At 34.7% G+C, this 12,381-nt stretch overlaps 1 protein-coding gene across 5 annotated transcripts in view; it reads right to left on the minus strand.

Annotated features, from left to right (window-relative positions):
• The window catches only part of ATRNL1 (attractin like 1), an 839,881-nt gene that overhangs the window by 742,392 nt on the left and 85,108 nt on the right, over positions 1-12,381 (minus strand). For all 5 annotated transcript variants that reach the window (XM_078077077.1, XM_078077076.1, XM_078077079.1 and 2 more), the window contains exons 4-5: positions 10,321-10,449; positions 7,551-7,759 (exon numbers count right to left, since the gene is read on the minus strand). In XM_078077077.1, the coding sequence (XP_077933203.1) occupies positions 7,551-7,759; positions 10,321-10,449 (338 nt within the window). The remainder of the gene's footprint in view (positions 1-7,550; positions 7,760-10,320; positions 10,450-12,381) is intronic.

A 12,381-nucleotide genomic window follows, 5' to 3' on the forward strand; every position in this document is an offset into this window, starting at 1 on the left:
GAGAAGGGAGATTTTAAGAGAGGTGTATGTGACTTATTGTAATCATTCCAGAAATAATTTTATGACTTAGTATGTATACTGAATCCGAAGTTCTCCAAATAAAAGGCAAAACAAGGTACAAGAGTGTAAGAGTCATCTTCTAACATCATTGAAAAATCTGATTTTGTTTCAGTATCCACAGTATTCTAAACATTTTCTAGGCCCATTAAACTCCAAAGGCCAGGCATGAATTTTAGTGTTTTAAATGTTCACAGCTGTGCTCGCTTCGGCAGCACATATACTAAAATTAAATGTTCACAGCTGTTTTGACAATATTTTAATTTTATAGAACAATGAATTGTGTGAGTGGTAATCATTACACTGTTCTGTTCCAAGAATACTTGGTTCTCTCAGTTTAGGTCAATGACGCAATTATAATATAAAAAGGAACTGTCCTTTTAGCAAAGAACAGTGTTTTCCAATGTATTATTTTGAGTCATGGGAGGTTTAAAACAAAGCTTTATGGACTTTGGTTCTGATTAGTTGAAAATGATAGATACAGAGTTAGCTAGGATTGAGAGTGGGATTTGTTTATTCTACTTATCTAAGTCAGAGACACTAATATAAGTGCTTGTAAATATTTCAACATCAGGTAAGCTTCTATAAGGAAGGAACTTGTATGTCTAGCACAATATCCCGTGAATTGTGTTGTGACTCACAGCTCAGTCTGTTCTATTTTCTCTCTACACTCACTTTCCTGGTGGTCTCATCTGATTTCATGGCTTTAAGTGCCATCAATAGTTTCCAATTTAATATTTTTAAGGCCCAAATTTATAGCTACAGCACAGACCTCCTCCACTAAGCCCCAACTGTCTCTTCAACATCTCCTCCTAGATGTCTAAAAGACATCTCAAACTTCACATACCAAAATCAAACTAATTTTCCTCCTAAACTCTTCTTCTTATCAGTTGATAACAACTCCATCTTACTCTGTGGTCTAAAAATATCTTAAAGTCATTTTGACTCTTTTCTTTCTCTCACCCCCTTCCATATCCGATGCATCAGCAAATCTTACTAACCCTGCTTAAAAGTTCCATTTATCACTCAAGCCATTCTTTTCCCCTCCACTGCCTGCCCACACTACTATCACCTCTCATCTGGATTATAATTATAGCAGTAACCTCTTCATTGGTACTATGCTTCCAGTCTTCTCAATTAGAAGCCAACAGGAACCTTAAAACTAAGTCAGATTATATCAATCTTCTCAAAATTTTTCGATGGCTCCCCATTTCACTTAGGGTAAAAGTCAAAAATCCTTACAATGGTCCCCAATGCTAAGGCTTAGCTGATCTGGCTCCATTCTTCACATACCTCCATTGCTCCAACAACCCCTTAACCCCATATCCCCAATCCTCTCCCCTGTTCTGTAACTTCTCTGAGCTCATAACTGACTAATCTCCCATCAGTAATTCAATTCCAGGCACACTGGCCTTTTGGCTGGTCCTCAAACAATGGGCATGTTTCTACCTTAGGGCCTTTGTACTGACTGTTCCAAGTGCCTGAAATATTCTTCTCCTAAGTTACTATATAGCTAATTCCCTCATTTGTACCAAGTCCTTGCACAAATGTCACCTTCTCAATAAGGCCTAAGCTGACCACTCTATTTTAAATTGTAACTCCCATCCCCAGATCTATCCATCTTTCCCAGCTCTATTTTTCCATAGCACTTATCCCTTTCTAATATACTATACTATAACATGTATATTATGTTTATTGTCTATGACCTGTCTCTCCCAGCTTGAATGTAAGTAAGCTACACAAGGATCCTTGACTTCTTTGTTCCACGATGTATCCAAAAGGCATAGAATAGTGACTAACACTTGGTAGATGCTCAAAAAATTTTGTTACATAAATGAATGAATTAGTTAATAAATCTTGTTATATTTATGTATGTGTGTGTGTGTATATATATATATATATATATATACACATTTTCAATGCTACCTTTAAACAGTCAATTATTCAAGTAGGTTAAGAATAAAAACTTAATTTTATTGACTTGCAAAAAGTCAGATCTGCTGATTCTACTAGTGGGAAGGATGAACTAAAAGAAAAGAATTTAATTTAGTATATTACCTGTCATTATAGTTAAATAGAGAAAACGTAATCTATCCAGTGAATTTCTTCAAGGTGCAACCTATACTCTGAGTGTAGTTACATACTAAAGTAACTAAGCATGTCCTAGTATGTTATATCACTAACCCAGGAAAAAAAAAACACTTCAGGATAAAATATTCATGAGTTTAAATTAAAACATTTTATATTTTTCTAAAACAAACAAAATTATCAAGTTTTTACAACTTGAATGAAGTCATAGAGGTTAAGTGTATGTTCTGGTAGTCAATACTGCCACCTACTGGCAAATGTTAAAATCTAAAACCAAAGGATTGCAATAAATACAAAACAAAGAATCCAAGAACCACATGCTCAAATTCAGTTGTTTTTCTCAATATTTAAAATTATTTTTTATAAATTAAGTATATAACATAACTTACTATAGTACTCATCTTCCAAAACATATATACTTGAATGTCTATATATCATTAAACTAGCAAACTAATACACGTCTAATTCATTTATTCAACTCCAGAAACCAATATTGCACTGTATGTTAACTAAGTAAAATTTAAATTAAAGATAATAATAATAATAATTCATTCAGCAACAACAGAAAACTTGAATGCCTACTACATGTCAAGCACTATAATATGTACTGGGGACACAAAGATGATCAAAACATAATCATTCTTCACTTCATGAAGCTTATACTCCAGTAGGAAAGAAAATTAAAAATCACACATACATAAATGTGATAAATGCTATAAATTAAAAAGGTAGGGTCCTATAAAAGCATAAAACAAGAGGATCTGACCTGGTCTTAGAATATTAATGGGGTAAGGTATTCCAGGATTCTTACTCAGAAATAAGAAAGGCCGTGAAATAGTAAGGGACAAAGAGGCATGAAAGAAACTGAAATAAGTTCAAATAAAGTATGAGTTTAAATAAAGAATCAGAGGCACTATATAAAACTATCAAATTCTCTGATTTATATATTTTGATATTATCTTTTAATCAATAATTTAAAGGCTTAAAACAACAAACTCCAATCCTTGAGAATCATGTCTGAACTGAACTGAAATACTGAAAACATAAAGAATATCTTGAAGACATTTAAAAGGATTAAACAATAGGATTAGGCAGGACATTCTGGAATAGGAAAGGAACATCACAGGAACAGTTTTTAAATGGTTAAGTAATGGTCTGGTATATAAAGACAGTGACTTATTTTTCATCTCTATAAAATAGGGGAAAATGTCTTGTGTAATGGATTAAGAAAAAAAAATCAGACACTAAAACCTACGGGTTTATTTTTTTTAACCTGTCTACTCCCACCATCTATTCCACATTGCAAAGTTTTTCTGAGTAGACATAAGAGAACTACTTACCCCATTCCTTGTCCATTAAAGCAACAATCTATATTTTTAAATATTTTATTGGGATTTTATATTTGTTTGAGAGACTCCAATTATTTCAACCCCCTTCCTATTTGGGAAAATCTCTCTTGTGTGAATTCTGTTCAGAAACAGGATCCGTTCCCACTACATAAATCAGAAAAGTTAAATTATTTATATATCTCTAGGCGGCAAGGTATGAGTTAGACCTCAGCCAAACAGATGCTACTAAGCAGAACTTTGAATCCTCACAAGTGATACAAAGATGTAGGAATCATTCAGAATTCTTTCCAGCCATGCCTGAAGCATGTAGTATGCACAGTACGGATGCCAGTGTGCGATCCCAGCGTCCAGTGGGGTGACGTGAATATCCTAATCAAACACTCCTGTGGCTTTCAGGTAGCTGTGAACCTACTCACCTATCTTTCTGTTGACCCTTTCCAACCAAGGTTCTCCCAGCCTTTCATCTCTCTTCAGAGCTACTGGGGATCCTTCTGTATTTTGTTAGGGTACAGGTTAGGAGAATCAAAACTAAGTTGCTTAAATAAGCTGAAAGTTAATTTCTCCCTAATGAAACATTCTAGAGGCAAATGGGCAAGTAATACTGGTTACTAAAGTTATTGCCATCTACCACCATTTGGAAAGATCTCAATGATCTAAAAGTTCCACACAGCACTTCCACTCGTGTCCTGTGAACGTGAGTTTAGTACAACAGCCATACCAGCTGCAAGGAAGGCTGAGAAATGTGGTACGTAGCTGGAAGGCCATGCGCTAAAAACAAGGGAAGAATGAACTCTGGGAAACAACTGTCTCTGCCATACTTTCCAATAAGTGCCCTTTCTGCTCAAGTAAGCCAGAACTGTTTCTGCTTATAATCAAAGACTTCCAGTGATTCAGATTTTGTTTAATTTATGTAAAAGACAGAAACCTGGAGCCACTCTAATTATGGAATTGATGGCCTGGGGGAGGGGAGAAACACTACAACTTGGAGACTGCTTTGAAAATTAATGTTCTACTGCATTCTCTACATATGAACATAAACTCAATTTGTTATATCATGATTTTGATGTCTTTTAAAAATTCCTCACCTGTCTCAATGTTTGGAAGCCATCTTAAAAGAAAACTGCTTTTTAAAGTTGCCTTTTCCCCTCCTGTGACTTATTAGAACTTAAATAATTTTATTAAGTGAAAATCATCACAGAAGCAGATGAGCCAACAGAGGCCCCTATGCTTTAAATAATCTAATATGTATATGTCATCTTTGACAACCATACATTATGACAAAATAACACATTATACAACGAACTTGTGTGCTTTTCAACATGCTACTTTGTATTTTCTTTATTCTTTACTATTTCAGCTTTTGGGTTTTCTAAGTGCTTTCGAAAGGGGAGACAGTTGACATTGATGGTACCATCTATCATTAAAACAAACTCCTGTGTAATTTGGAAAAATTCCTCAAACAGTATAAAAAGATGATAGCAGATGATTAAGGAAGAAAGAAGATTAAGGAAGAAAGAAGAGAAAGTTAAGGGAGGAAAAAGTATGGTGATGGGTGAGCAGAAGTCTTCGGAGGTGCCCATAAAAAACTAAATTAGAAAAGGAGACATGGAGACTTGGTGGGACAAGCATTACAGAAATGTTAGGAAGGGAATCCAAAACTTAACATAAAGCTGGGCTTCCCATCCGCATTTGTCCTCTTTAATAAAATCTCAGTTTCTAGAAAGCAACACTTATTTTTGTATACTAGCATAGAACCAAACAAAGTAAGTAAAATAAACCAACATAAAAGAATAAAATATAATGGAGGTAGCAATAATCTGTTATTTTTAACCCAAAGAATCCAATTCCAAATAACACATTACAAAAACCTGCCAGATTTTGAATCTCACAGATTGCCTCCTCAGCTTTCATTTTTAAATATCTCAAGTTCTTTGATCATTCCCCAGATGCCCTAGAAACAAATTTCTCTTTCCCATTTTCCCCTCAATGATTCCTCCCCATTCTACGTATCTAAATAGAAACATCATTTTCCCCCTAACACTTCCGGTAATAACTCCAGCTACTTTAAGCTACACTTCCTTAAATACAGAATCAAGGATCAGGTCTGAAGCTCAAAGAAACCAAACTGCACACCATCTGTCAGGAAAGCAGGACAATATCACTTCCACCAACCACTCTACCCTCAAAACATTCACATCAGTTCAGAGATCAATTCTTTAACTATTAAGAATAGTGGTATAAAAATGTGTCTGATTTCCGTACAACATTTTATATTTATAAAAAAGGTATGTATAAAAATATATACATGTTTCTGTGAGTATATATATGGAACTATTCATATTATCACTTTGCTTTAAAAGTGAACATACCCAGTATTTGCTACCCCATTTCCAATTGCTTATAGACATATGTAAGAGTCAGCAATTTTCTTTGACTTGAGGCACTACTGACAAGATTAATAAAATGTGAAAGGCCAACAAAAGCTAAAAAAATGAAAGATAACATTTGAGTCAGATATTATAAACTCCCAGAAAATAAAGCATTTTAAAGAAGAACTAGTAAAAAAAAAAAAAAAAAGTAAAGAATAAAAAAGGACAGAGATGTTCATAGAGAATAGCATACAAATGTATTCCTTTGCTTTCAAGACTGTTGAAATGAGATGGAGACTGAGAGCAGTTGAAGACCACTTTGAAAAACACTGTGTGTGTGAGCTATACTTCTATTTCTCAGGCCTTAACTTAAATAAATTTAAATATATTCCTGATGTACCATTCTCTCCATAGAAAAAGACATTATTTTAGTCTCAAGACTAAAATAAAAAAAAAAAAAAAAAAAGGTGCATTGAGGTACTTTTTAGCAGAAGAAAGGTCACAAACTATTAAAATAGCCACTTGATAAAATACATGCCCCTATAATTAAAGAACACAGAGAAATCTGTCTCTGTCATAATCATAATAGGTAATCAAATTCAGTTCAATAAGAAATCACTGGTATTCTGTGTTAGAGTAACTAATTTTTTTAATGAGATAACATGGGTTTAAGATGGGCATAATTTATACAAAGCCTAAAATAATTCCTCTAAACAAGTACTCAGCATACTTAGTGACATTTTTTTTAAAAGTCATCTAAAGAATGATGACTACAACCATATAAGGCGCACGTTCTCTTTGGTTTTTACTTAGGTCTGACACGACCTACTGCTGCTATCCTGCACTACAACGTGTGACCGTGTGACTTTGGATTACCTACTTCTTGAGTCAACGCTACCTCAATCAACAGGACTAGCATGCCCACAAAGCAACCTCGCAACATGTAAATACAATTAGCACAAAGTAAGCGCTGGATAGGTAACTATATGGATAACTAGATGTTCCTCTTCATTTAATTCCACAATGACAAAATTTATGATTTTATAGCCAAATATTTAAGGAAGCTAAAACTGTTCAATGTAGTCTAAAATTAATATTTAATCACAGATACTTATAAAAACTGTTTAGAAATTCGTCCCCAGGAATCTTACTTTTGCAATAAGCAGCTGAAATCCTTAATACTAATCCTTAATGAAATCTTCTTTTAAATACTTTAAAAAAATAATCTGTTCTTTTAAAAATAGCCACAAGAGGTCAGTCTTTCCTAAGACATAAGTTTAACATCCTGCAGTACCATGAAGACAAGCATTTTTGCAGTATACTATTAGCCATTACAAGTCAGATTGGAAAGCAACCTGCGTTAAATTCAGTCAAGTCATCAAATCTTTCAGGATTCAACAAAAAATTACAGAAGATCATACCGATCACAAACCCACAATTTAAAAAGATCGCCATATATAAACTTCACTCGATTCTCAAAACAGGGTGTAGACAACATCTTTACCAACTCTAGTTGGGAAGAAACAAACTTACCAAGAAGTTGATCGTTCATCTGAAAATTCTAAAAATAAAATACATGAGATTTGGATGTGCAAACTGTAACAAAACAAATGGGTGTAGGATTTCTTTTAATCTCATTAGATACATGAATCGATGTTTCAAAAGCCATCACACCACACAAGCTTACCTTGCCAACTGTCATTGCAGACACACAATTTTTCTCCGGTGAGGTCGCAGTAACCATGATCCGGACTGCCGCAGTTGGCTTTACAGTAAGGAATATCACAAGCTTCACCCTTCCAGTATTTATCACATTCACAGTACACTTGACTTGGAACAGAAATACTAGTTGTACACTTCCCATGACCAGAGCAATTGTTAGGACAAGAATTGATTCTGTAAAATATAATCCATATAGATTCAAATTCAAAGTAATTAAAAAAGGATTTTGGTTGATATTTTGTAAACTTTATCACTTTTATGTTGTGTTTGATACGCTCTGTTAAACACAATTTCACAGTGTGACTTCAATTCTTTACTCTGTACCCTTTTATCCCTAATGCAATTCAGTTAATATTTATTTGCAATTGACCTTCATTCATTCAGTGAGTTTACTTTGCCTCCAAGGCTCCAAACTCCTGAGGACTACACACTCAACATTTGCAGGATCTATACAGTTCCAAACACAATGTTTTGTAAAGAATTAAGTACTCAAATGTTTTGAATGTACATTTTACAGAAAATAATTAAATTCATGAAGACCTGAAACTACATGAAAAGCCAAGACTTAACCTGGTCATATAATAATATTTACATAGCACGCTATCACCTACACACTGTCACGGAAGAGAAAGGATGTTTACCAAATTTTATTTTAAAGCCCTTTAACCAATTATATTCTACTATATATTTATTCTTCCTTGCAAACATACTTGAGATAAATAAATCCTATAACAACTTGCTGATTTTAAATTCTAATAGTCTGAAGATATTTAGAATATTTTATTCATGGTGGAAAATTCTCCGGTTGTATCCTACATTCCTGAAGAAAAGGAAGAAGAGAAGTGTATCAAGTTCCTCTGTGGCCGTTCCTGCGAAAGCGTCTCAAAGCATCTCTGGCTCCTTCACTTCACTGGAAGGGAGACTTCCAGCCATAAAAATTTATATAAAGTGTCAGACACATGATAGATCCCTAATTAAAATTATTTTTCTTATTTTAGAGGAGACAGTGATATATCCACTTACCTTACCTTTAGCCTCAATTTCCTCCTATGTAAAATGGGAAAAATACCCATTTGACAGAATTGTAAAGAAAGTCAAGAACATAACGTACATAGAGCATCCAGTTCAGTCTCTGGAAAGCGGAGGGACTGCACAAACTTAGTTCACGTACCCATCTTCAAATTAGGAGTAAAATACCTTCAAGCACAGACACAGATGAAGACTCCCTCTAATCCCACACCCCTGCTGCTACCAGTTTCTCTACTTTGTACTTGTTTCTTTAATCATTTACCAACAATTTTAAATTTCATAATTAATTGTCAACTAAACTTGCTACCATAATGTCCTGAGACTTCGAATACAAGCTCAAACAGTACTTTGAGGCATATGATTAAGATTTTGTGTCACCTATCAGATAAAGGGCTAGTATCCAAAATCTATAAAGAACTCATCAAACTCAACACCAAAAGAACAAAGAATCCAATCAAGAAATGGGCAGAAGACATGAACAGACATTTTTCCAAAGAAGACATCCAAATGGCCAACAGACACATGAAAAAGTGTTCAATATCGCTCGGCATCAGGGAAATCCAAATCAAAACCTCAATGAGATACCACCTCACACCAGTCAGAATGGCTAAAATTAACAAGTCAGGAAATGACAGATGTTGGCGGGGATGCGGAGAAAGGGGAACCCTCCTACACTGTTGGTGGGAATGCAAGCTGGCGCAGCCACTCTGGAAAACAGTATGGAGGTTCCTCAAAAAGTTGAAAATAGAGCTACCATATGATCCAGCAATTGCACTACTGGGTATTTACCCCAAAGATACAAAAGTAGGGACCCGAAAGGCTACGTGCACCCCGATGTTTATAGCAGCAATGTCCACAATAGCCAAACTGTGGAAAGAGCCAAGATGTCCATCAACAGATGAATGGATAAAGAAGATGTGGTATATATACACAATGGAATATTATGCAGCCATCAAAAGGAATAAGATCTTGCCATTTGCAACGACGTGGATGGAACTGGAGGGTATTATGCTGAGCGAAATAAGTCAAACAGAGAAAGACATGTATCATATGACCTCACTGATATGAGGAATTCTTAATCTCAGGAAACAAACTGAGGGTTGCTGGAGTGGGGGGTGGGGTGGGAGGGATGGGGTGACTGGGTGATGGGCACTGGGGAGGGTATGTGTTCTGGTAAGCGCTGTGAATTGTGCAAGACTGTTGAATCTCAGATCTGTACCTCTGAAACAAATAATGCAATATATGTTAAGAAAGAAAAAAAGAAGAAGAAGAATGTAGCAGGAGGGGAAGAATGAAGGGGGGGAATCGGAGGGGGAGAAGAACCATGAGAGCAATGGACTCTGAAAAACAAACTGAGGGTTCTAGAGGGGAGGGGGTTGGGAGGATGGGTTAGCCTGGTGATGGGTATTGAGGAGGGCACGTTCTGCATGGAGCACTGGGTGTTATGCACAAACAATGAATCATGGAACACTATATCTAAAACTAATGATGTAATGTATGGGGATTAACATAACAATAAAAAAATTTAAAAAAAAGTCAAAAAAAAAAAAAAAAAAAAAGATTTTGTGTCACCTAGGAAAAGATCCTATAATTTTGAAATTTAACACACTAGCCTGCTCCTCATATAGAAGACATTTATAAAAACAATAAATTATTTGAAGTTATAAGAATCATTATAATACAAATTTTTTTAAAAAAATACTTACGAATAAAAAATGTTGAAACCAGTTAGATTATATGCAGCATCACTAAAAAAATGTAACAGTGCATAGCCAGACGTCGTGACGACTTCAGGCACAGTTTCATTTCCCCTGATTTCAGGGACTATCAAACCACTGTAAGAGAGCAAAATTGAATGTAATATATATTAATATGCATATGACTGTTAATCACATTAAAATTTACTCAAAAATATTCTTGTCAGAATCACTAAATATCTATAACGGAATAAGCAACTACAGGAAGGGTAAGTCTAAAACAAGCACCTCTCCATTTTTCACCCAATTAGCCCTCCTACTGCTGCCAATGAGCGAACGTGCATTCTTGTGCCACCACCCTCCTTTTCTTCCTTCACACCGTTTGGACTGCAGTGTCCATTTCTCCCTTTATCCTGCGATCCATCCTGTTGTAATACTATAGGGTGGTCTCTTAACTCATGTGTAAACCATCTCGTAAAGCCATCTTAGACCCTTCCTATCTCCCTCTGGTTGCAAATTCTGATGAAGCTAAAAGGAGAACACTCCACACCAGCAAAGTGACTACAGTGACAATTCTAGTTAAACCTGTACACTTCCAGGACACTAATCTAGGTATTTTAGGTCATCTAAAAATATATACTATTTCTATTTCTTTCAAATTTTGCATACTTATACAAATTATAGTAATATTCCAAAAGACATTTAAGCTCATATTCACACAAAAGAAAACTAACGGTGGGAGGGGGCAGATATAAATGTGCAAGAGTTCTGAGTCAGTAACCAGTTAGTAACTGGTACTTTTCTCTTTTTCAATTTCCTTATGCATGAGGAAAAATTACATATCTTCCTTTACTTATACCATACTACCCTCTCCAAATCTGTGAAAACATGCAATATGAGAAAAGAAGTTGCTGACAACAAATTATATTACTCAAAATAGTCCATTCCTTTAGGCAACGTTAAATTTATGTGTAGGCATCACCAGGAACTGAACTCTCTCACTCAAATCATACTTGACAGAACAAAATGAACTATAATAATCAAATAATTTACTTTACATTCTCAAAGCAAACAAATTAAAAAATAATCAAACCTTAATGCTTTTCTAATTATTACTGCATCTACTAGCCTATGTTTGTGAAAGAACAAAAAATTTTAAAAGGGGACTGTCAAAAGAATTCTAATTCTATAATACCAGTCTTAGTTACATATATTTTTCACTATAGTGAGATTACATTGAAGTAAGTACATTGTTAAAAATAATATTCCCAGGTCTTTATAATAGATATAATTAATCTCTCTGAAACAAAGAACAGATATGTTTACTGGTTATTTTTATGTTTTTTTAAAAGAATAACTTATTTTAAAAATAAATAAGAGAAATTTAATTAAAATGTTTATTTTTAAAAATAAACTTTAAAAGAGAGGGTTTCCACATCAAGCAATTTGGACCAACTAACCCTTCCACTGAAGTCAACTAGAAAAATGACAAATTACATTTAAAAAAAAAAAAAATCAGTTTGAAGGTACTGGAGAACTAAGAAGATGGTGAGCCCAGGAACTGGGGCTATTTCTCCTTATGGGCATTTGCTGATTTCAAAGTTGGAGGTGAGGTTTGAAGGGCTGAGAAACTGGGTTGTTTTACAGAGCTAGGAAAACAAAAAGTGGAACCCAGGGTACTTGCTTTGACCTGGGACCCCAAAGACTATGAGTAAAAGTGAACTAGTAAAAGATCAACCCTCCAGAAGATTGCACTGCAGCTTGGACATGAATCACCTCAATATCTAAATTCAGTTGACTGGATTGTTAGTGTTTCTAGGCAGTCTCTATAGGAATATATTATCTTTCTAGGACTCAAATTATTACTACATGTGATTTTACAAACATGATGTCCAGCACACAATAAAAAAATAACACTTCTCTATTACAATCCATTCTCCACATTCTAAAGTCTTGCCTATAGAATAAAGTCCAATTTCCTTAGTGTGGTATACAAGAAAGTAATACTAATGATTAAGGGATTATAAAACCAGAGTTATTATTCTGACTATATTACTTACTAGCTAGGCA

The sequence above is a fragment of the Halichoerus grypus genome, chromosome 7 (assembly GCF_964656455.1).
Source record: "Halichoerus grypus chromosome 7, mHalGry1.hap1.1, whole genome shotgun sequence".
Classification (NCBI taxonomy): Eukaryota; Metazoa; Chordata; class Mammalia; order Carnivora; family Phocidae; genus Halichoerus; species Halichoerus grypus.